This window comes from Ambystoma mexicanum, chromosome 2q (assembly GCF_040938575.1).
Source record: "Ambystoma mexicanum isolate Mex_15411 chromosome 2q, UKY_AmexF1_1, whole genome shotgun sequence".
NCBI lineage: Eukaryota > Metazoa > Chordata > Amphibia > Caudata > Ambystomatidae > Ambystoma > Ambystoma mexicanum.
The window spans coordinates 436,755,432-436,781,626 of record NC_090924.1 but is presented as its reverse complement, the minus strand read 5'-3'; the positions used below and the strand labels follow the sequence as shown (position 1 = coordinate 436,781,626).

The following is a 26,195-nucleotide window of genomic DNA, read 5'->3' as shown; positions in this document are numbered from 1 at the left end:
TTTTTTTTTTTTTAAATTCAATTTTATTAAGTTTTCAAAGTTAACATTTCTCCTCATTAAGGCAACACAGAGGAACAGATACATCAAAAAAATATAATGAGGCTTTTTCATCATCATTCTGTTCCGCCTCTTGTAGTATCATCAGTCAGCGATCAGTAGAACTGTGAGCGTGCACATACAGAAAATGATAATAGAAGGAAAAAGGCATAAATGAAATCCGATTATAGAACATTCTTTCAAACATTAACAATTTTCCCGTCCCCCCTCCCCTGCCCCGAGAAAGAGAGATAAGTCTTTTAGGGAATAAGGTGTTATGTTGCTGTGGTCGTCAAGAAGGGTGAAGTTTCAGTTGTGTATGGTATGTTTTAGGGGTTCGACATGTGGGAGGAGCGCCTGAGACCTTCGGGCAGTGCTTATGTATTGGAGAGGGGAAGGTGTATTCCATGGGGGTGAGAGTCAATGTGTACTTTCCAAGAAACGTGTTTTATTTCATTCATGACGGGGGGTCGTCCGCGTCTGAAGTTGGGTCTTCGATAGACGTGTGTGCTCTCAGAAAGTCCGACCATATGAGCTCGGATTGTGTTGCTCTACCGTGGATGGATGCAGTGATTTTTTCCATGGTGCATATGTTCAGTACCACATTGATCCACTCTTGTTTGGACGGGTTCGTGGGGGATTTCCATTTGGTGGCAAGTAAAGCTCGGGCCGCGAGCAATAAATAGGGGGTCAGGCCTCGGACCTTTGTCCATTCGTCTTCAGTTTTCTCGAGGCTAAACAAGACTAAGCGCGGCTCTGCTATCCTGTAAATCCCATCAATGTGCCTGATCCATCCCAGGACCTCATCCCAAAAGATCTTGATCTTGGGGCACTCCCACCACATGTGCCAGTAGTCTGCAACCTGCCCACATTCGCGCCAACAGGTGGGGGAGGAGGATTGGTACATCTTGGATAATCTATACGGATCATATTGCCAGCGATGTAAGAGTTTTATGGAGTGGAGTTTATATTGACATGATATGGAGGTACGTGTCGCCATGGCACACATTTTGTCCCATTCGTCATCATCTATATCGATCTTCATATCGATCTCCCATCGCCGTTTGAGTGTGTGTGAGGATTTACCACCTGCGGTCAAAAGTAAGGTGTACATGAGGGAAATCAGATTCTTCCTGGTCGTCTTGGAGTCTAAGATTGTTTTGAAAGGGGTGAGGTCTCTACTCAATTTTTCTTTCCACTCGGATTTGGTCAATACCCCTTTAATTTGTAAATATTGGAAGGTGGAGAGGACTCCAATATCTAGAGCTTCTGTTAACTCTGGGAGGGTGATAAATGAGTCACTGCGGAGGAGCTGCCCCACTCTTTCTAGTCCCGCTTCAAACCATGTCTGAAACCGTTCGACATTGGGGATATAGTTATTGATGCCCGGGGACCATAGATGGCTTAATGGGGACGGCCACGTTGTGATTCCCGTCATCTCCGAACTGTCTCGCCATATATCCCATATGGCAACAAAAAGCGGGTGGTTTCTCGTTCTCCCCAATACTCGGTTTCGCGGGGCCCATAACCATTCCCCAAGTGTTGCTGGGGTCAAGTAATGATTATCCATCGCTACCCATTGTGGTTCTTTGTGATTACGTAAATGGGGGACAAACAGACGTAGCTGAGCAGCAGCGTAGTATTTCCGGAGATCAGGGAGTCCCACCCCGCCTTTGTCTTTGGGGAGCGTTAATATAGAGTAGGCTATCCTGGCTCTTTTGCCCCTCCAGAGGAATTTTAGAATTTCCCTCTTCACCTCATTAAAGTATTGATCCGGTATTTTAATTGGTAGCATTTGGAAGGGATAAAGAAACCTCGGGAGGGAGGTCATTTTGACGGCGTTGAGGCGGCCAAGCCATGAGATCGTCAGTTTATCCCACCTGGCGAGATCTGCGCGGAGCTTAGTAAGAAGTTGTGGGAAATTTGCCTCATACAGGGAATCTAACTGTTTCGTTATGTGTACCCCGAGGTATAGCATCTTGTCGTGTTCAATCGTCAAACCCAAGGAGGAGTATTTCACAGTATTCGCCTCAGCGTCGCCCTGAAGGGGGAAGAGCGTGGTTTTAGAGCGGTTGATCTTGAAGCCCGATAGGCGACCGTATTCCTCCAAGAGGAGGATGGCTTGGGGGACTGATTTCTCAGGATTAACCACATGTAAAAGGATATCATCCGCATACAGGGCGAGTTTATATTCAGTGTCTCCTAGATGGATCCCTTCTATGGTTTCATCCTCTCTGATCTTGTGTGCAAGCGGTTCAAGTGACAAAGCGAATAAAATAGCTGAGAGGGGGCATCCCTGTCTAGTGCCTCGTTTCAGTCGGAACCACCTGGAGTACTCCCCGTTAACGAATACCGAGGCGATGGGGGACGAATATATCGCTTTAATTCCCCTCTTAAGGTTGGGACCTAGCCCGATATTTTGGAGGACTTCCATTAAGAAATCCCAGTTCACCCTGTCAAACGCTTTTTCAGCATCAATGGAAAGCAATGCCGGGTCAGTATTTAGGTTGTGTGAGGCGTGCACCAAGTGTAGTGTCTTGCGCATGGTATCTGCGCCTTGACGGCCGATTATAAAGCCCACCTGGTCGGGGTGGATAAGGCGGGGCATAAGGGATTCAATCCTAGCTGCGAGAACCCTGGAATATATTTTGGCATCTATATTTAATAGGGAGATGGGGCGATATGATCCACATTTCGTGGGATCTTTTCCCTCCTTCGGGATAACTGCTATGAGTGCTTTGACAAATGAGTCTGGAGGATTTCCTGTTTCTAAAATTCGATTGAATAAGTCAACTAGGAAGGGTGTAAGTTGCGGGGCAAACGTTTTGTAAAAACCTGCTGTATACCCGTCCTCCCCCGGGGATTTGCCTAATGTAAGTCGCTTAATAGCCTCTTGGATCTCCTCTCCCGTTATGGGGGCATCAAGCGTATCTGATTCGGTTCTTGTCAATTTGGGCATGGCAACGTCGTCCAAGTAGGATCGAATGTTGGAGGTCTGTGGGTCATCTTCAGGGGTGTACAGGGTCTCATAGAAATCCGCAAAGGATTCCGGAATGGTAGGTCGAAGAGTTCCCACACCCGATTCCTCCTCTAGTATCTCCTGAACCCTGCGTTCCGCCCTTTGAGCGCGGAGTCTAGCCGCTAATAGCGCGTCAGCCTTGTCTCCTTTCTCATAAAACTTTTGTTTCAAGAGGAGAAGTTTACGGGCTATTTGCTCATGTTCCAGGAGGCGTAGCTCTTCCCTTTTTTTCCTTGCCTCTAGAACTTTTTCAGGGTCAACAGTGTCCCCCTTCTTCGCATCACTTTCCAGTTGGATGATTTCTGCACGGATTCTGTTTTCAATTAGGGCCCTCTCTCTTTTTTTCTTTGCACCCTCCCGCATGAGGATTCCCCTCCACGTTGCCTTCCCAGCCTCCCAAACCCCTTGTTTCGAGATTTCCCCTGTATCATTCGTTCGGAAATATTCCTCAATTTCAGTTTCCATCTCTATTTTAAAGACAGGATCTTTCCATAGCGTCTCGTTACATCTCCATTGTCCGCATCTAACGGGCAAGGAATCCCATACTAAATCAACGGATACCATGTCGTGGTCGGACCACGAGATGGTCGCGATTTGTGAGTGTATGGCCGTGTCAAATAAGTCACTGGAGGAGTACAGGTAGTCTATCCTAGTGAACGTGTTGTGCGGGGCCGAAAAGAAGGTGTATTCTTTCTCCATCGGGTGCATGCAGCGCCACACATCAAGCAAGCCATACAAGTCCATCATTGTTTTGAATTGAGTGTGGTCCCCTCTGCCTGTCTCGCGTCTTTCCGGGTTACCAGGGTGCCAATCAAGATCTGGGTCAGCCCATATGTTAAAGTCACCGCCAATGATGACGTGACCTGTTGCCTCTAGCATTATTTTGGGGATTGTCTTGGATAGAAATCGGAGTTGTCCCACATTAGGGGAGTAAATCGTGGCAATCGAGATGGACAGCCCACCAACGGTCCCTGACACTAGAAGAGCCCGACCCTCTACATCGGACCAGGTTTTCGAGACCTTGAAATCTAGCCCCCTTCTAATGAGTATTCCCACTCCTCCTTTCCTCAGGGGTCCTGAGCCCCAAAATTCCAACCCAGTTCTTTTTCCCAGGGTCGTCCTCTCCTCCCCCCTTATGTACTTGGTCTCCTGCACAAAGAGTATATCCATGTTTGACCTCCGAAATTCTCTAGCAAGGAGTGATCTTTTAGTGGGGGAATTAAGACCTTTAACGTTAAGCGTTCCCACCCTTATGGTACCCCTATTGTATGGTTCAGCGGTCAGTATAGCAACATTTTGAGTGCTCGTGTGGACCTGGTGATCGCTGTAACTTCAAGCCCTGGGGTTTTGACGACCGTGCCAGCATTTTCCCTTCTAAGACTTTCAAGTGCTCCCTTGGTTCTGCTCTGAGTCTCTTCCCGGTTTCCCACCCACCACCCCCCTCCCCCCCCCCCAAGTTCGATGGCGTTCGATCGAGCCCAGTTGTGACCACTGGTCCGAGATCGAACCACTAGAGGAGACCGTTACTTCACGGTCCCCGTATCGCATAAACATTAGTAATATCCAATGAGCCCCCTTTATCCCCCCCCAACAGTAATCAGTGCAGTGTTATATAGGCAGAAGATTCAGAACCAATTCTAAAGCACATAATTTCGAAGTCTTCACATCAAAGATTAAGTCAATATAGGTGCGTTACACTTGTTCGGAGTCAGCTGGCTCCTTCTGACGGGCCATTTTCCCTGCGGTATTTCCTCGAGCCTTTCACCTTCCTTCGTTTCGGGCCCTGCACTTGCCATTCCTCTTGGCTTCTAGATGGTTGGCCGCGATTATCCTCGTGTCCCTGCGGGCCCAGTAGTTCGAAGATGCAAGTTTTGATTTCTTGTTCCGAGTTTAGTCTGATTCGTGTGCCCTCGTGCTCGAAGGAGAGGGAGAAGGGGTATCCCCACCTGTAGCGTGTGTCCCGACTCTTAAGCCAGATAGTAAGTGGTTTGCACATTTTCCGTAAAGCTAGGGTCAAAGACGAGAGGTCCTGGAAAATGGATATTTGGGCCCCGCAGAGGGTAATAGCACCTCCACTCCTCGCCTTCTCCAACACTCTCGTCTTGTCCTGGTAACGGTGAAACCTGGCCAACACTGATCGTGGGCCTCCAGATGGGCCTCCAGCTCTGTGGATGCGCTCCATTTTGGGCTCGTCTATATTATCGTCTGCGACGAGAAGCTTGATGATGTCGTGGAGAGTTGATTTCAGGTCCTCCTCCGTTTCCCCTTCTTTCTCTGGAATCCCAAAGAAGCGCAGGTTGTTTCTTCTTTCACGGTTTTCCAAGTCATCCATCTTGAGTTTAATTTCCTGTTCCCTTCGTTCCAAGTCTGTGATTCTGTTGTCTAGCTGTGTTTCGTGGATATCAATAGAGGCCTGTTTATTTTCGACTCCTTCGACCCTGCCTTCCATACTGTCCAGGCGTTGTGTGAGCTTATCAATTTTCCCTCCAATGTTGGCCCCCATGTTTCTTATTTCTGCTAATAAGTCCGCTATATCCCCCTTCGTAGCGGCAGTTTCTTTATCAATAGTGGGAGATGCAGCCATTTTGGGCCCAATGTAAGCAAAGGCAGCAAGTTTCCGTCGAGCGTTCATGCGCCTGTGGACCCGCTCCCTACACGTCGATTCATGGAGTTGCCGGAGTACTCTGAGGAGGCACACGCCCCTGTTCCCTGTTCTTCTTTTCTTCACTTCTCGGCTGGGGCCGGGTGTGTCAGGGGGCCATACCCTCTGAGGAGCTGTTGTTATTTATAGCTCTTCGATAAGTTTGAGTTGTTTCCCCGCGACTGTGTATGCAAGAAAGGCATTCAATAATTTCCGTGCCTTTCGGGTCACGATACAGGGGAGCCGAGACTCTGGTTGGTTAGGGGAGTCTTTGCCGCATGTGGGGAGTCAGCAGCGTGGGGGTCGGCGCGTTGTGGTCCCCTGGTCTTCCGCGGGGCAATGTCAGTGGTGTCTCGGGGGTCCGAGGTATTGGGGTGGGAGGAGGCACACGCCCTGGGGTCAGGGGCCCTACCCTCCCGCTTGAAGTGGGCCGCACGGTTCAGTAGTGGGCCAAAACGCGAGCCGTGGGCAACTATAAGCCTGATCCGTGCCGTCCGCGCTGCACTGTTTGCCTGGGCGGGTCGTAATAGAAGCGGGCCGCAACACGCTCCAAGGAACGTGCAACAGGGAGCCGCGCTTAGTTCCGCGTACTAAAGGCGTGTGGGACTCACCAGCGTGGGTCTGCATTCAAGGTGGGTCGCTTCCGATTCCACGAGGGGAGCGGTCGCCGCTCGTCGAGGGCTCTCCCGTTCCTCGAAATCCAGGCGGGTCATCGCTGAGGGAGCCAGGGTGGGGAGCCGGAACAGGGCTCAACGGCGTCGCTGGTCTCCGACGCAGGGGTGCCGCGTAGGAGGCCCTGAAGGGAAGTTCGGGCCGGAGCTCCTTTCTCCACCAAAAACGCTCCGATTTTCACCGGAGTTTCGTCAACTGGGTGGGGGCCAGGGTCAGCAAGCTTGGGCCGTCGATGTTTAGCAGGTTGGGGGGCCAAAAGTGGGGGCTCAGGGCACTTTTGGGGGACCGTGAGACGGAGCTCACACGAGGAAGGTCTTCATCCGTGCGCCCCCTGGTGGCCAGTCAAAAACATGTTTTCTTTAACTCAAATTTGTGAACCGATGCCCTTCCCAGCAGCAGATTTGCATTAAAAGTTTGGCCCCCTGTATGGGATTTTTTTGGTACATTCGGCCCTCAAGCAAATTAAGTTGTGCATCCCTGCACTAGGGGCATGGCTACTTCTTCTGCTCTGCAAGAGGCGTTAATATAAAAAACATTTGTGAGGGAGCCACTTGGTCTACAATTCCCACTTTTACTAAGCATTAATGCCTTGATTCCACGTCAAGTCAGGATGGAAGCTTTGGGAAAGCAGTCCTTCATTCCGTTCAGGACAATCTCTGATTGGAAAATTCGTACTCCCGCCTCCAAAACAAACGCTGCTTTGGGAGTCTATCAAAAGATGAGGAAATACGTAGGAGGACACAATCCATTTGAAGAACAAGTTACTTGCCCTTGGTAGCGTGCTTTCGACTGAATCTCCCTCCCACATATTTTCATCGCCCCTCTGAGCCTACCTCGCAGCTGGATTTCCATGTTATTACAGCTTACGCTGCTGCAGAGTCTAGTATGGTCAAATACAGTTTAATGCGGGTAGTGCTACTTAAGAATGACATAGAAAAACAGAACTGAAGCCAACGGGTGCTGCACGTGCTATATATACCTTCAATGACATCCTCCTCGAGACGGAGGCCCTCGAGGGACATCAAGTCGACTGCATCGACTCACAGCGCACTCTGCCGAAAATATTTTTCTGAAGCTGGATATTGGAGATGTCAAAAGATGAGGAATACGTGGGAGGAACATCCAGTCAAAAGAATGTTACCAGGGTTAAGTAGCTTGTTCATCTGTTTTATAGTATTGGTGTGACAATATTTGACCAGAATTGGTACCTAGTTAGTGTGTATTTTAAAGGTCTAATAATAAACCATTGGATTATTTTATATTCACCTATCTAACTAGAATTATTGGTAATGCTCTGTGTGGACTCACTGTATCCCTAGACCACTCTCACACTCTTCCTTAGACTAAGCCTTGCCTCTGCTGCCTTACCTTTTTTGTGGTTTGGCTGAACTCTGTGCCTTCCCTGTTCACCTCGGGGCTGATTTTGGAAATCCATCTCAACAATAATCACTTGGCATTGGCTAGTTGTGAGTGTACATGTTTGAGGTCTGGTTGAGGCAAGCATTTAAATCTGTTTTGGTTGCCGTCCTGGCAGTAAATATTTGCCTGTGTTGAGGTTGCAATTGTGATTGATTTGTTGGGGATTTTGTCTTTTTCAGCCCATGGAGGATTGTCGACGACTGCGGTGGGGCTTTCACCATGGGCATCATTGGAGGCGGAATCTTTCAAGCAGTTAAAGGCTTCCGGAACGCACCAGTGGTAAGCATTGTTCTGCATCAGCCATTCGCCGTATCACATCTGTTTCACAGTCATTTTCATGTTTGAGGGTGCCACATTGAATGGCTCTAGGTGCATTGGTAACTCTTCCCCCTCGTCCCCAAGAGTAGGCAAGAAAAAACAGCAAGTTTACTGTTCACTGCAGCGGTCTGTGTGTAACTTTCAGGTTTAAATTCTAACGGTGCCAACTGAACACTGCCTCCTTCCAAGGTCAATAAAGGAATCATTGAGCTAAGGAATGCCACATATAGTTTAAGCTCGTAAGTGAGAATCTATTTAGTTTCCACCCGGCAGTCATTTGATAGGAGAGCTACGGTGGGGAGCTATGGCGGTGAGTATTTTTTACTGCTGTATCATTATATTGGATGGCACCAAAGACGATGCCCTAGTATTTTTGAGAGAACTTGAATATCTCATGAGGTGCAGCATCCATCCCTCTTTCAGATCCTGTCTGATATTCTGCTCATTTTCTTCTCCACCTGCAAGTGCGAAGTATAATTTGGCTTGGTTGGACTAAAGGTAATGAATGGAGGGTTGTATAAGTGAAAGGGATTATTGGAGGTATTATGGCGAGTATGTTTTAGTTATATATCCCAAACCTTAAGACACAAGTATGAGCCGCCCACGTACAAGGCGTGAAGTGTGAAGGATGATTGTGTATTGTTACAGTCCAACAAAATGTTTGTCAAAACCCTTCAGTCTAATGTTCTTAAGTACATTTTTATTATTGAATTCAACCAGCTGCCATGACACAATAATAGCCACGTGGTGCAACAGTTGCATACAAATTCAGGATAGAAATGAAATCTATCAAATGTAAATGCAAATGTCCCAGTCAGTTAAGCTACATTATGTTTCAGGGCTTTTACACTGCACCAGATCAGCGATCTAATGGTCTTGGAGGGCTTGCTAATTTGGACGTTGGCGTCTTGTACACCCTCTCCCATGCAGTATCCAAAGCTTAGTCGGCAGAGGAAAAAGAGTAGGTGAGAAGATGGAAAGGAAAGTAGGTAAAATGCAGCAGACCTAAGAATGGGATGATGTAAAATGGGTTAAAGGAATGTTTTGTGATCACTTGGGTGTATGTAGGTCCAATAAGGTGGACCCATCGATAGAGACTGCAGAAAGGAAGACGTTCTAAAATGGTCTGTCCTAAAAGGATTGTCTGTTTTACATTTTATTTTTTTATTAAAGGTTTTTGCACAACAGAAACATAGAAACTTTTTGAACAAGACTACAGGTCAAACCTTGTTTTGACCCCACCCCATTAACACCCCCCACCCACCAGGTAACTGTGTCTTTGGCTCAGAAAAAAACTTAACAGACAACCTTGGATGTCTAGGAGATAAAGGATTATAAAGTCATGTGATACATGACCGCCTCTGGGGCCTTCTCTTCCCTTTCTCTTTGGAATGTGGTTCTACTAGTTGCAACCCCCTGGGAGGGAGCTCTGCACTTTTACCACCGGGTCAACCCAGAGCTTGCCCTTAGGTCCTTAGCCTTTGTGCCTTTCATTCAAATGATTCAAGTCTTCAAATATGTGTTTATAAATTCCCCTCACATTCTCTTGTGAGGGGGAGCTCTCCAGTGGAGCCCTGCCGTTATTCTTTCCATGGTACAAATATTCATCGCCACGTTGATCCAATCCCTCTTACATGGGGTCTGGGCGCTTTTCCATTTCGTCACTAGGCCCGTGATGCAAGTAGCAGGGGCGCCGTCAACCCCCTCAACCTCTGTAATTCTCCCTCAAATTCCTCCATTCCAAAGAGGATCAAGAGGGGCGTGCTGGTCCTATGCACCCCCTCCAGCTCCTTCATCCAGCCCAGCACTTTGTTCCCAAAAACCTTTACATAATCTCAACCACAACTCCGGATCGATTTCCTTCTCCATGTCGCTTTCCCATCTCTCTCTCAGCTTTTCGGTGGACCCCTTCCCCGCAACCACCAGTTCCTTATACATAACGGAGATCAAGCCCTTCATTTCCATTCTTTTGTCTAGGAGCTTCTCAAAGGTAGTAAGAGCCCTCTGTATTCCGTCCCTTCACTTTCCCTCCGTGAGCACCCATTTCAACTGAAGATATGAGAAGACAGAGAGGGTACCCAGGCCCAACCTCTCCTCCAAGTCCATTATGGCGTTAAGGAGCCGTCCCCTCACAATTGGCCAACCCTCTCAAGGCCTGCCTTTAACAATGCCTGGAATCGTTCAGGGTTCGGGATCGCGTCTTGTATTCCCGGGGCCCACAAGTAACTCAAAAGAGAGGGCCATGTTGTTACCCCCTGCATTGCCGCGCCTTGTCTCCACAAAGACCATATTGTGCCCAGAATCGAGTGATCACGGATACTGCGCGGAAGCCTGCCTCTATGCACCCATAGCCATTCCCCCAATGAAACGGGGACAGGGGGAGATTAACAAACCGACCCATTGGTACTCCCTCTGCATTCTGAGATGGGGTATAAGGACCCTTAGCTGTACCGCCTTGTAGTACAGTTCCACATTCGGGAGCCTCACCCCGCCCCTGTCTTTCGGAAAAGTGAGAACCTCAAATGATATTCTCCTGCCAAATGAATTTCACCATAGCCCCCTTTATCTCATCTCCTGGAAAAAGGCTTCTGAGACCTGAATCGGGAGCATTTGGAACGCATAGAGGATCCTTGGTAAGCACACCATCTTTAGGGCATTGAGGCGTCAAAGCCAATATAAGGTCAGTTTTTCCCATTTTCCCAGGTCAGCCCGAAATCTGGCCAAGAGTGTGGGGAAGGTGGCCTGAAATAGGTCACCTATGTCCCTCGTGATGTAAATTCCCAGGTATCTCAGTGTGCCCTGACTAACCAGTAGTCCCAGTGGAGTGAACCTACATATCTCTCGGTCCCCGTCCCCACCCAAAGGGGACAGGACGGATTTAGCCCTGTTAATCTTAAAACCTGAGCAAGCTCTGTACCATTCGATCAACCAGATTATTCTGGGAATGGAGGCTAGGGGGTTCCTCATATGTAACGGCATATCATCCGCGTACAGTGCAACTTTGTATTCCACTCCCACCATGAGTCCTTCTACAAGAGGATCTTCTCTAATTTCCTGAAGTAGTGGTTCCAGGGAGTGTGCGAACAGGATCGGGGAAATTGGGCATCCCTGTTGCGTTCCCCTACTAAGGGGGAACTAATGGGAATAACCACTGTTAACCACTACACAGGCCAGGGGGGGATGCGTAAACTGCCATGATGCCCTGTCTGATCCTGGAGCCCAGGTATACTTTGCCCAGCACCTCCCTAAGAAAGTCCCACTCCACCTTATCAAATCAAATGCCTTCTCCGCGTCTACCGAGTGAAGAGCTGGTCTCCCTTTATCTCGCGTGCCTCATGGATCAGGTGTAGGGTTTTCTAAACTGTCTTCCCCCTGCCGTCCCTTTATGAAGCCCACTTGATACGAATGGATCAATTGGGGCATGTACAGCTCAAGTTGTGCCGCCAGAACTCTTGTATACATTTTAGCGTCAATATTCAAGAGGGAGATGGGGCGATACGACCCACATAACTGGGGGCCCCTGCACTCCTTAGGTATCACAATTATCAGAGGACTCTGGGGCCTCCCTGTCTCAAGGATATCGTTAAATAGTTCTACCATGAATGGGATGAGGTGGGTGATAAATGTCTTATAGAAGCCTGCTGAGAAGCCATCCTCACCTGGGGCCTTCCCCAACGGCACTCTTGCCACTGCCCTCTCTTCAGCCGTTATAGGGGCTTCCATTGCTGCGGCCTCCTTCGGGGAGAGCATGGGCATCCGAATTCCCTCCAGGTACATGGTTATTTCTCCAACCTTTAAGTTGGTATCGGTTTTATAGAGATTCTCAGAAAAGGATGCAAATGCTTCTTGGATCCTATCCACCCCTTGTTCATGTGTTGTATCAACCCCTTCTGTGGCCTTCACCCAGCGTTCGGCATGCTGTCCCCTTAGTCTTGCGGCCAGTAGTGTGTCTGCCTTCTCTCCTTTTTCTTAAAACGTTTGTTTCAGGAACTGCAATTTCCTAATTATTTGACCCTCCTCTAGGAGTCTTAGCTGTTCCTTTCCTCCTGTGCCTCCATGACCCTTTCCTTCCGACCCTCCATGATATCCCTCGCCTTCTTATCTAGTTGTTCAATCTCAGCCTGCAAACTATTTTTGATTAGCCACCGCTCACATTTCTTCCGAGCCCCTTCTCTGATAAAGATCCCCCTTCCTGTCGCCTTCCCCGCTTCCCACACCGTTCTCTTCGAGACCTCGCCCGTATTTTTTATTTTGAAAAACTCCTCCCTTTGGCCAATTCAGTGAGAAACACTGGGTCGTTCCATAGGGATTCTTTGCATCTCCCTCTAGATCCCCTGGGTACCATTCCTTGGCAGTTCAGGTCCACTGTTACCATATCATGTTCTGACCATGCAATGGGGGAAATCTCAGAACTCAAAGCCTCCCCCCACAGTCCCCTTGAGATGTACATATAGTCAATTCTGATGAAAGTGCAGTGTGGGGCAGAGTAAAAGGTATACCCTCTTCCATCCGGATGCATGTACTGCCATATATTCCGCATCCCATAGACCTCCAACATTTCAAGGACCTCTCCGTAAACCTGCCTCGGCCCTGGGTTTGTCCCTCCCGTCCGGGCCTCCCTATCAAGCTTCAAATCAGCCCACATATTAAAATCACCCCCAATATAATGTGGCCTGAGGCTTCGATCATTATCTTCGGGAGAGTTTTCATCAGGAACCTCAACTGACCCTGGTTCGGGCAGTAAATTGTGGCAAATGTGAACCCCACATTTCTTGTACTCCCGGAAACCAGAAGGGGGCCCTACCTTCCTCATCGGCCCAAACCTTTGTAATCTCCATTCTAGGCCCTTTACCAATGAGAATTCCCACCCCTGCCTTCCTAAGGGGCCCTGAACCCCAGTATTCCTGACCCAGCGCCCTGTCTGGGACCCTCTGTTCCACCCCTCTAGCGTATTTAGTCTCCTGGAGGAACATGACGCCAAGGCCTGCCCTACGAAACTCCTTAGCCAATAAAGACCTTTTTTGTGGGTGAGTTAATTCCCTTTACATTAAACGTCCCAACCCCCAGGTGGCCTCCCCCAGCGACATCCGCAACTACAGCCATCAGAGCATTGCACTGCACATGAATCTCCTTTGCTCCCAGGGCGGCCTATACACACGCATCCGTCTTCCAACATCCGAGAACCACAAGTTTGCAAAGACCTGAGTCCTAGCCCCCGTCCTGGTATCCCTCCGTCCCCCCTGCGCCCCTTAACAACTCTAAAGGGCACCGACTTCTCCTGGTCACCTCCACCAGGGTAGAGGCGGACCACCAGCTGGGACCAGTTCCAGGTCGGTCCTGCGCTCTAAGAACCTCTCCCCTGCACTTGCGCGATCTCAATGTCACCTGGCCTAGTAACAATGTTGTCCGTCTTCCCTCTGTTCCCATCCCTTGCCTCGTGCCCTGAAACACTTGTGTAAAGGCGCGTTATAAATGTCATATCATATCATTACCCTTGAGCCTCACCACCACCAAACTGTACGGCAACCTTCGAGGCTACCGCCACCCTTTCCTGTTGTCAAATGTGCCCCTAAACCAACCACTTTAGCAAAACACATTAGTGGACCACCTGGCTATACATCACCCCATCCTCCTTGACTGCGCTTAGGTGCTTCTGACTGCGAGAGAAGTGTCAGCCATGGACAATGTATTCAATGTCCGATATTTCCTGGATCTCGGCATCCGTCTTCTCCCAGGTCCCTTGATAAGCCACTGCCTGTCACCTTCAGCCTTTGCTCCTGGGTTCCTCTATGTGTCGGTTTCTCCAAGCAGCTCCCCGCGACCCTCTGAATGTCCTCCTCCATGGTCAGTCAGTATTTGTGTCCATCGAATTTTAAAAAAACAGAGAACGGAAATCCCCACATATACATCACTCCTTTCTCATTTAGCCACTTAGTCGGGAGCAAGCACAACCTCCTCTTGGTTAGGGTTATAGATGACAAATCCTGGAAGATCGTTACTCTGGATGTGCCATACATGACCGGGCCTCTGTTTTGCTTTTCCCAGAATGTTCACTTTATCAGAGTAGTTGTAGAACCGGGCGAGGACTGACTTTGGACCTCCTGCCGCCCCAACCGCTCAGTGAATTCTTTCTATCTTAACTTCGTGGCTATATTGAGCTGTATTGTGGATTCACCTCTTGAATGACCTGGAACGTATTCGAAGGAGGCCAACTTCAACTTCGCCTCCATACAACTCCTCTTATCAATCCGGGAAAGTCTCCCCCCTGCGTTAGGAGTGGGTGCTGGAGGTCAGTGCCCTCTTCGTGTCGTCTTATTGAGCGTACTATTAAGTTCAGATGTATCTGTTTCGCCTGGTGCCCAGAAGGCGGGCACACGCCCCATACTTGGGGGAGGGGTGGCTCCCTGGGCGGCCTGACATGTCGTCTTCCCCCTTAGAGGTGCGGGGGGGCCCTTTCCTACAGCCGTTAGCCCAGCGCTTCTGCTGTGGGAAGCCTTCTGCTATGTTCCTCTTTCAAATATCTGGATGGCCCCACACCTCTTGTAAGGTCTGATTACGGGTGTGATGACCTCTATTGTGTGAGAGGGACACTTTCTTCCTCTGCCCCCAGGCTCGCTCTCTCCACCTGCTCAGGGCCAACACACATGCTCCAGACAGGGGTCTTCCTGCCCTGATATGTCAGAGCACCAATCCACCCAGGCTGTGTCCTGTTTCTGGTTAGCTCCTCTGTAGGGGATCACCCCTGTTGTGGGCTCTCACCCGTGTGCAGTGATGCTGCCAGGTCACCCTCCTCTTCACAGGCAGTGTAGGGACCTGTGCCGGCAGCTCCTTCAACTCTGGAGGATGTACACTCTGAGTCCTGTGTGGGTGCCCTGCTTCCGCCGCCTCCCCTCTGTGGCTGCATAATCTGGGAGCTGGCTGGGACAGCAGACTCTGTCCGGGCCCTCTGCCGGTCGGGGGCGCCCTCCATGCCTCCCGTTGCAGTCCGCAATGTGCCTCTCCTTCCCCCTGGTGGGGTGGCTCGAATGTGTGAAGAGGTGCGGCCGCCTAGCAAAACCAGTGGGGAGAGGGGAGGCCTCCCCACCCCTCCTCCTTTGACCAGGGCACTGATGGAACAGGGGGCAGGGGGGTACACAGGCCTACCTCCGGTCTGTACTCCGCTCTCCTCAGGGTGCTGGTGCTTTGCCTGCATTGTGCAACCTCCATTCAAACGCACTGCCAGGCAGGCTCTTCTCCTTTTGTTTCTGCCGTCGCTTTGGGCGGCTGGTTCTCCGGCAGTATGTGTCTGTTTTCTTCTGCTCTTGGGACTGCAGACACAGTGGGGTCTCCGCTATCCGCCAAGACAGTTTGGGGGGGGCGAGAAAGTGTGGGGGTCTCAAGCCACTTTGCGGGCCTGCAGTGAGGAGGGTCACGCTAAGGTTTCCACATCAGCGCACCCCCTGGTGGCCAAAATAGGATTGTCTATGTTAAGCACTTGTGAGAAACCTGAGGGTATCCTCACTCCTATTCCCCACGCATCCTGTGCGCAGGTGGCCAGAGAAAGGCCATCGCTCTTGGATCCCGACTATGGGGGTGGACAAGCGAGGGAGGATCACCTGGGCGGAGGGTCTTTGGGACCTGGGAGTGGGATGCCCTTTGGAGAGACATGCTACCCTCCTTTTTCTAATGACTAAACCAGCCCTACCCCGTCTTTATGGGTTGTTACAAACCAACTCACTTGAATTCTTCATACATAACTACAAAATGTACTGAGATGAGGAAGAAACAACCCGGAGCAATGAAGATTAGTTACTTTCACCACTTAGGTACTGGGACGAAGAAGAGGCCTGCTGAGAGCAGTATAGGTCAGCCATGCCCCTTAATGAGTCCGGCAGGGCTAATTGTGAACTTGCACCTGCAACCTGTAAAAAGGGCTGCAGGTGTATAAAAAGCCCCACCAAGAGGGAGTGGAGAGAGGAGCAGTGGCAGTGAATTTGCAGTATCAGCAGAGAAGCCAAGAACAGCAAGGAGCTGTCTGTGTGGAGTGCACATATGGTTCAGGGAAGAGTGGCCCGGGAGCTGTGGCTTTGTGGAACCAAATGAAGCGTGAGAGGGGAGCTGTGCTGGAAGGCTGCTTTCTCCTGGGGCCAGAAGCTGAACCAGGAGTGCCTGAGGGGCAGGAGTGGAACGCTGAAGCAAGACCAGAAGGCTGGCAGACCTACGCTGCTGGAGCTAGCATCAAAGCAACCAGTGAGTTTCTATACAAACAGAAACCCAGGATGTGAGTGTTTTGAAGCTACACACAAGGATATTTTGTATTGGAGTGGTCTCGTGAATGGTGGCAGGTCTCCGAGTGGTAAAACAGTGAACAATAAGACTTGTTAGTTTGTAAATTAGCATGAATACATAGTTGCAGAGTAGTTGTGGACTTTGACTTTCCTTAGTTTTGGTTTGGTAGGGAAGTCCCACCATAGCATAGAGCAAGGTTGGTGTTTTTCCATCCTGACATTTAAGTTAATAAAAGTGCTTACTTTGAACTTTTAATCTGTTGTCTGTGTCTTACTCCAAGATGCCCACACATACTTTAGACGGGCAATGGGTATCTAAAAGCAGTGTATGGCTCTGTGATGGGCTTGACATGTGCTACAGCAGCCCAGTTAAATTGTGGTGGATCTTTGACTCGGTATTGCCTTTTACAGTTTTCTATGGGGCAAACCCCCAAATATGAAGTTAGGACTGTGAAGCCGGTAGGCAGATGGGCCTCTGTGATGCTATACGTAGAATAGTAGGGTATGGGTTGTCCAGCTGAGGTAAGATTACAGAGCCAGGATTTGACGTATAGGAGGGATATGTTACATCCTGATGGTTCCACTCATTTGAAACCTAAAGTTAGCCTCATTCGAAGGTGGGCTTTTAGAATCAATCTTGCAAAGGAGCCCTGAAGACCCGGGTGTTTCTGAACCTACCACATTGTGGTAGTGCGGAACGGCAAGTACAGTTTTGTGGAGGTGGTTTTGAATCAAGGTGAACATTTGAGCTGTGAGCAAAAGTAAGAGGACAATTCAAAAGCTATCAGCGCAGCGGTGCTGAAGTGCAGATGGGCTTAACGGCAAGCACAGTTTTGCAGTTCTGCATGTCTGCGAGGGCGACAAAGAAGAAATAACACAATAAATGTAGAAGTGAAGCATACAATTGACCTTTTTTACTCCGATTTACAAATCCTGATTTCCTCCATCATACCCTGAACCACCAATCCCTTTAGAAGTGAAAATACCGACAAGGGAGCTTATGATCACTAAGAACCCTACATTTTCTGCCCGACAATAATGCCTCAAATGTTATTACCCACATGACCCACAAAGCCTTTTTCTGTTTGACAGAATATAATTTCGAGTGGATTGTGTCCTCCAACGTATTCCTCATCTTAGATGTATTCCATCCAGCTTTGCTGCTCCTCAGAATTTTTTTCGGCAGAGGACGATGTTGTTGTGTAGATAGTCCCTCGAGGGCCTCCGTCGAGGGCGACGTCATCGGGTGTATAAGTAGCACACGCGGCGCCCGTTGGCCTCAGTTCCGTTTTTCCGCAGTACGTTGCTTCGGACATTCGGCGCGCCTCGAATTCTGTCAGGAAATATAATATTACGAGAAGTAATTATGTCCTCATCCTCGACGCCGACCACGAGATCGGGTTTTAAGAAATGCAAGTCGTGCGGCTCAAAAATGTCGATCACGGACCCGCACTGCAAGTGTTCGTGGTGTCTCGGGGAAGGCCACGACATGGAGGCCTGTTTGAAGTGTCAGGCGATGACGGGAAAGGCCTTGCGAGAAAGGAGAGGAAAGCTACAGGTAGGTCGGAAGGATCGGAAAGCCTCTAGCGTCGAGTCGAGACCCCATGGGGAAAAATCTCCTCGACGCGAAAGGCATGGATCCAGATCTCGAAGCGATTCTCATCGCTCGTCCTCTTTCTGTGAAAAAGTCAAAGAAACGACGACATAGATCTCCCTCCACCTCGTCGTCGGACGAGTCTCCAAAAATGAAATGCCCCACAAAACATTTGTCTTCCGGAGAGTGGGAAGCATTTAGGGTCAAAATGATGGAGCTGTTTGAGAAAGCGAAGCCTCGGTCCGCACCTTCTTCGGAAGCCGGCCGGGAGCGTCATCGCTCCGACACTCGCGCGCCCTCGAGCCCGGGTGATCGTAAAAGGAAGGATAGGGAACCTTCCCGGACGCCCGGCGAAAAACGCTAGAGTCCAGTCAACCGCTCGAGGTCACCGACGCCGTCCGAGACCTTTCACACCTCGAAGGAGAAACTGTCGAAGGCCGCCTCGACGCCCTCGAAGCAGACCCTGTCGACGACCACGATGTCATTGATGCCGTCGACGCCTTTATCGACGTAGACGCCGAAACCCTCGGCGCCAAAGGCTCCAACCAAGCCAGGGCAGCCAGAAAAAGAGAAGGAAAAAGTTAAACATGTAATTCCTTCAGAGCCTGGTACTCTTCCAGAGAAGGTTTTCAAGCCTCTCCCTAGAAAGGAGTTTTTCAAATCCTTGACCTCAATTTTTGAGGAACAGGAGAGATCCGAGGAGGAAAAAGTACCTTGTGGATTGGAGTATGGCACCCCAAATGTCCCAGAATGCTTGATCTCAGAGGAAAGCAGAATGAGGGATTTGGTGGAGTCTTTGCACAATGCAAGGGGCATTGACACCTCTCCTGAGAATGACTTCGGTAGACCAGATCCAGGAGAGCATGCCAGTCCATCTTACCGTCAGTTAATGACCAAGGTGGTAGATTACTTGGGATGGGCTAGACCACCAGCCCAATTCGTCCAGGACGATTTAACAGACATATTGGACCATGGTCCCACTGAAGACCCAGTACTACCTTTTCAAAACAGGGTGGCCAAGAATTAGGAAACTCCGGATTCTATTCCTCCGGTAAATAAATCCCTTGCATCAAAATACCCCCCAGCCAGTAGCGACCCCGGCTATCTGTCAAAACATCCAACTCCCGAGAGTTTGGTCATACAGGCAGCCACAGCTTCCAACAAACTTGCGTACCCGTCTATCCCTCCAGACAGGGACGATAAGCGTGTCGATGGTTGGGCATGGAAGGTATTTTCAGCCGGGAGCATGGCATTCAAATCTGCCAACTCCACATGTGCCTTGGCAAAATTTTCGTACACTCTATGGGAGTGCATTGCAATGGCGGCAGAGCACATACCAGAAGGGGAAGAAAGGGAAGGTTTCCTAGCCATTGTTAGAGATGGAAAGGAGGCCATGCAGGAATCCCTTCAATCTGGATTGGACACTGCGGATAGTGTAAGCAGGTCCATGGGCACTAGCACGGTAATGTGCAGGTTTGCGTGGTTACGGAAGTCGGGTTTTGCACCGGACGTACAGTACCGCCTCCTGAACATGCCCTTTGACGGGTCTCACCTTTTTGGCAACAAGGCTGACGAGAGCCTTGAGAGGTTGCAGACCTCAAAAGCAGCGGCAAAATCCTTAGGAGCTGCTATTAGGCAACCTCAGCCTTTTCCTGCGCAAGGGCAATCATGGAGGGGACGATCCTATCATTATTACACCTCATACGGGAAGACGAGAGGAATGGCCAGTCAAAGGGGCCAAAGAAAGGCCACTCATGGTGGACGAGGAAAACGTGTTAAGCCAGCTCCAGCTGCAGCCTCTTTGCCATCAGCAGCTGCAATATCCGCCACAAAACCACTTTGAGGACCTGCACCACTAAACACCTGTAGGAGGCAGGCTGTCTCAGCATCTGCAAGAATGGCGAGCCATTACTTCAGATGTTTGAGCTCTAGAAATAATAGCCCAAGGCAATTGCCTTCCTTTTCTAAAGCAACCTCAAAGCAATCCACCAGGGAGACACCCGTTGAAACTTTCAAACCCGCTCCTACAGCAGGAAGTTCTAACCCTGCTGGAGAAAGGTGCTATAGAACCAGTACCTGCAGCGGAGAGGAACAAGGGTTGGTACTCCCCGTATTTTTTGATCCCCAAAAAGGACGGAGGACTGAGACCCATCTTGGACTTAAGAAACTTGAACAAGTTCCTCAGGAAGGACAAGTTCAAGATGGTTACCCTTTCTCAGATCCTTCAGGCCCTTCAACTCCAGGACTGGTTGGTGTCATTGGACCTCCAGGATGCTTATTTTCATGTGCCGATTCATCTCAAACACAGAAAATACCTGAGGTTCGTAGTTGGCGACTCACACTATCAGTTTCGTGTCCTGCCATTCGGGTTGACCTCCGCCCGAGGGTCTTCACCAAGTTAACGGTAGTGGTGGCAGCGCACCTCAGGAGAGCGGGGATTCATGTCTACCCCTACCTGGACGATTGGTTGATCAGAGCGTGCTCTGCCGAGCAAGCACTGGATCATCTGAAAGTCACCTGCCACTTGCTCCACAAACTGGGCTTCTCCCTCAATTTCAAGAAGACACAGATGACACCTTCCCAACAGCTTCAGTACATAGGAGCTGTATTAGACACGTCCTTGGGAAAGAGCTCGCCTCCCAAGTCGAGGGCTCAAGACATTCTTCAGATGGTTTCCAAATTCCAAAATGACTAAAATCTCCAGGTTTACGACTTTTTAAAGTTGCTCGGCCTCATGGCATCCTGCATTTTTCTGGTGCCAGAGGCACGCTTGAGGATGAGATCCCTTCAATGGGCCCTAAAGACTCAGTGGTCCCAGTTCTCGGGTTAAATGACAGATCTTCTTCAGATTCCGAACAAGGTCAGACAAGACCTTTTATGGTGGACCTGTACAGAGAACATTCTAAAAGGAGAACCCTTTTGGCAACCATGGCCGGAGATCACAGTAGTGACGGACGCCTCACTCCTGGGGTGGGGAGCTCATGCCAACGATTTGACAATCAGCGGTCGTTGGTCTCATCGGAGTCCAAACTACATATCAACCTTTTAGAGCCGAGGGCAATCAGACTAGCGCTGAAGGCCTTCCTGCCATCTGTCAGGGGAAAGAATGTCCTGATAATGACGGACAACACAGTGGCCATGCACTACCTAAACAAAAGATGAGGCGTGGGGTCACTACCCCTGTGCAGAGAGGCAATGCAGCTCTGGTATTGGGCGATTCATGAGGGAATCTCTTTAACGGCAATTCATCTAGCCGGGGAAGGGAATATGACGGCAGATGCTCTGAGCAGGCGGAGCACGGTATCCCACGAATGGGAACTGGCGCAGGAAGTCATTCAAGAGATCTTTGCCCTTTGGGGAACCCCTCAAGTAGACCTGTTTGCAACCGGAATCAACTGAAAATGCGAAAGGTATTGCTCAAGGGAATTTCCCCCGAGAGGAGCCCTGGGGGATGTGTTTGTGGTGGAGTGGAATTTCCCACTATTGTACGCGTTCCCTCCGATTCCCGTCATTCCTCAGGTCATCAGGAGGCTGAGAAGGTTTTCGGAGCCGCATGATCCTTATTGCTCCGGATTGGGCCAGGAGAACGCGGTACCTGGACCTTCTAGACATGTCCATCTGTCCTCCAGTACGTCTTCCTCAGAGAGAGAACCTTCTCTCTCAAATGGAAGGTCAGGTTCTCCATCCAGAGGTCAAAACGCTCAACCTTCATGCTTGGTATCTGAAAGGCTGAGATACAGGGATTGGAACCTTCCAGATGACGTTAAGGAGGTGTTGCTTTCGGCAAGAAGGCCAGCAACAAAGTCTCTATACCGTTGCCGTTGGAAAAAGTTGGAAAAAGTTTTGCAACTGGTGCAGAGAAAAGAATGTCTATCCTTTTCTATGTTCTATTCCGGAAGTATTATCTTTCCTTCTGACCCTAGGTCTGAATATCGGAACAATAAAAGGGTTATCTTGCGGCGCTTTCCATCTTCAAGCGCTCATCGAAAGAATGCTCCTACTTCAAAATTCCTTTGATAACACAATTCATAAAAGGTCTCACAAATGTGTTTACTCACCCTTTTCAAGTACTGATTTGGGATCTTAATTTGGTATTAAAATTCTTAATGTGTGCCCCTTTTGAGCCTATGCACACGTGTCCATTAAGATTATTAACATGGAAAACAGCCTTTTTAGTTGCTCTAACATCAGCAAGAAGAGTGAGCGAATTGCAGGCACTATCTTCTGGGCCACCCTATACTGTGTTCCATAAGGACAGAGTTGTGTTGAGGGTTAAACCATCATTTTTACTGAAGGTAAAATCTGATTTTCATTTAAATCAGAAAATTGTTTTACCCTCATTCTATCCTCCACCTCATCCTTCTAAGGAGGAAGAAAGACTACACAGACTGGACCCTAAAAGAGCTTTAAGCTTTTACATCTCTAAGCTTTCTAGACTTAGAGAGGACAACCAGTTGTTTATAGGCTACCCTGGAACAAAACTGGGTCAATCAGTAACAAAACAAACAATTTCACGCTGGATCGTGCTTTGCATTTCAGAATGCTACAGACTAGCACTAAAAGACCCACCAGAAGGGTTAAGAGCTCATTCCACCAGAGGCATCGCCTCTTCAAAGAGGTGTCCCTATAAGGTCCATTTGCGAAGCAGCAACTTGGTCTTCGCTTCACACCTTCTCAAAATTCTGTAACCTGGATGCTTCCCAGTCTAGGGAGTTAACTTTTGGAAAAGCAGTGCTTTATTCTGCCATCTAAAGGCATTAAAAAAAAAATGTTTAAAAAAATCTGACCCCTCCTCCAGAGGAACTATGCAAAATACTGCTTTGGGACCTATCTAAAATGAGGAATACGTTGGAGGACACAATCCACTCGAAGAACAAGTTACTTCTTACCTGGTAACGTTCTTTTGATTGGATGTTCCTCCAACGTATTCCTCATCACCCTCCCAACCTACCCCTCTGTAGATTTTTTCTGGGTTATTGCCATCTCAGATCTCGCAAGGCTGATACCTGTCTGCCGGCACAATCTACAAAAACAGTACAAGATCACAGATACAAAAAGAGGGGAAAAACAGAACTGAGGCCAACGGGCGCCGCGCGTGCTACTCATACACCCGATGACGTCGCCCTCGACGGAGGCCCTCGAGGGACTATCGACTCGACGACATCGACGCACGGCGCCCTCTGCCGAACAAATTTCTGAAGAGCAGCAAAGCTGGATGCAATACATCTAAGATGAGGAATACGTTGGAGGAACATCCAATTGAAAGAACGTTACCAGGTAAGAAGTAACTTGTTTGTCTCTGCAAGCAATTACTTTTTCTACCCCATCCTGTCTCTTGCACTTTAATTCCATGTATTTCGGAACAACCCCGGAAAGGAAATTCAGTTTGAGCCAGTGACTAGTGAAATGGTCTCAACCTCTCTTTTAAAACTTAGGTAGGCTTCTCCTACTGATTTGATTCCCTTGCATGCTACCCAGACCCTTCCTGATGAGGCTATTGCTCTGTTTACTGCTGATGTGCATCGTTTATTCATGACTGGGACGATCCCCACTCCACTTAAACATGCCATTGTCTCTCCCCTCTTGAAAAAGGTTCTTTTGGATCCCTACTTCGCAGTGAATTATAAGCCTATCCCCCTTCTCCCTGTTCTCATGAAGTTGATGGAGGCTATTGTAACTCCTCAACTTTCCAGGTTTTTAGTATGGGCACTGAGTCTGTGATGTCTATCCTAGATGATATTGCTTTGTTTCAGGATCACAGAGAGGACCGAGTTTTGATTCTCCTTGACCTCTTCGCAGGGATTTAGGGTTGTAGGCCACCTGCTTTAATGGTTCAGATCCTTCTTGCCCGACTGGTTTCAGACAGTGTTGCTGCCTCGGTTTAAATCTTCTCCAGTGGCACTGACATGCGGGGTCCCCTCAGGGCTCCACCCTGACCCCGCTTTTGTTCAGTTTGTACCTGCGTCCACTGCCCGATCTTATTGCTGAGCATGGGATGCGTTTCTACAGCTACGATGACCACATAGAGATTCTTTTTCGTCTAACTGCCCCACGGCCGGACCCTCCCTGTAAAATGCTGAACTGTTTACCATGGGAGATTGGATGGCCACGAAATGGCTAAAACTCAATGGTGATAAAACAGAATTGTTGGTGGTGGGTTTCCTACGGAGTGCTGATTACTGGCCTCCCTCCCTAGGACCCTGTCTGCCGTTTGTGGAAGATGTAAATATGCTTGGAATTAAACTTCTTTCCAGTGGCGCTAGAGAAGTGCACATTTTCTCTGTGTGCTAAATGGGCTTTGCCAAGCTGCAAGTACTACGGACAGTTCTGCCATTCCTCCCCCCTGAGTCCAGGACCAAGGTGGTTACTTCTTCCATTATGGGGTCGGTGGACTACTGTAATGTCGTCTACTTCGGGCAACCTGTCCTTTTGCTCCAACGCTTGCGGGATTAGCAGAACTATGCGGCGCGGTTGGCTGTCCCATTCTTTGGCCTTGTTTCGCAAGTTGCACTGGCTCCCTATTGCTAGCCGGATTATGTTCAAGGTACTGTGCCTGGTTCATAGCGCCATCTACAATACTGGAGCAGAATATCTGTGCTCCAAGCTAACCCTATATAAGCTGATTGGAACCCTGTGATCCTCTACACAAGTTCTATTGAAACTTCTGAGCTACTGCAGGGCTTAAGCCGGGGTCTGATCCTTTTCAGTCTTGGCTCCTACGGTTTGAAACTCTCTTCCTTTGTTTCTTTGTGAACTCACTGATCACCTTCAGTTGCGTCAAAATTTGAAAACTCATCTTTTCTGATCTCTATATGGCCTGTTCCGTTGGCTTTCTCCCCTATTTTTGTTGCTTAGCACCTACATGCCGTTTGGTCATAGTTCTGTTCTAGAAAGGTCCATCCAATATAATACATTAATGCAGCTCCCAGGCCCGAACTGCTGGCATCTGTCATGATGAGTGTCACACTCCATATCAAAACTCCCCAATGTAGGAGCATTCGATATTGCTCTCTTAATGGCCTCGAATTCTTAGTCTCAATCTGGCGACCAGTTGAAAACCACATCTTTTACAGAGACTCCTTACGTTTTTACATCGGTCAGCAACATTTCAGACAAACTTGGCATAGTATTCATCTATGCCCAAAAAGGACATTACTTTTTATGTCTTTGGGTGGCACTATACCTACAATGGCAAAAACTAAACTTTTGTTGGGTGATACACCCCTTGCACTCAACCAGTACCCCAAGTAACCCATTTCTGTAACTCTGAAGTAGCATTTAACCTGCTGCAAGGTCAGGCCCACCCTGCCCAATACTCCAGTACATCTGACAATCTATTAGTCTGTTCTTCCATAGACCTTCCAGTAACCTGGATTTCATCCTGGAAATACAGGACACCCTCTATTTGTTCTAGTACGGCATGCATCACCCGCTGGAAAAATAATGCTGCCGATACAAGACCAAATGGCACGTGTTTGAATCTAAATGTGTCATCTTGGGTGATAAATATAGTGCAATTCCTACTCTCAGGATGTAGTACAACCTGATGGTAGGCTGATGCCAGATCCAATATGCTGAATACCCTGGCCCCCGCAGTCATGCTTGCTAGCTTGTCTATGTTGGGTAGAAGAAATGTGTCCACTACCACACATAGTCTCACACTCTTAGTACTTATTCTAACTACCACAACAGGAGAAATTCATTCTGTGATTTCTACTGCTTCCATAATTCCCTCACTCTCCAATCCTTTGATTTCTGCCAAAACCCCCTTCCTCAAAGCTGTGGGAACGCATCAACTTTTTGCTGCTACAGGAATAGCCCCAGCCTTAAACCTAATCCTGTGACAGAACGCCTTCAGACATCCAAAATTTTCACTGAACACCTCTTCAAATGCATCCTTCAGCTTACCATGACACTGCTTAACTAATATAATATTTCCAGGAATTTTGGGGTTACGTACAATGTCCACATTGCTTTGCTCGTACCACCAGAGCAGGCTGCCCCCTTTCTTAGACGCATATACTTTTGCCACTGTTTTCTTTTTTAGACACTGTAACGTGGCTTTGAAATAACTAACAATTTCAATCCGTTCTCGTCCATAAGCACTTGCCCTGATATTGGGCGACTGCAACTGTACTCTCTTAAATGTATCCTGATCATACCTCGTAGTCAACCATAGTGTAGTCAGACTCTGAGTCTACGAACATGCGAGTAGCCACCCCATTGACC

General features: G+C 48.8%; 1 protein-coding gene across 2 annotated transcripts in view; it reads left to right on the top strand.

Moving 5' to 3' along the window:
- Nucleotides 1–26,195, top strand: part of TIMM17B (translocase of inner mitochondrial membrane 17B) — a 478,879-nt gene that overhangs the window by 184,382 nt on the left and 268,302 nt on the right. For both annotated transcript variants that reach the window (XM_069647481.1, XM_069647480.1), the window contains exon 2: nt 7,967–8,066. In XM_069647481.1, coding sequence (XP_069503582.1) covers nt 7,967–8,066 — 100 coding nt within the window. The remainder of the gene's footprint in view (nt 1–7,966; nt 8,067–26,195) is intronic.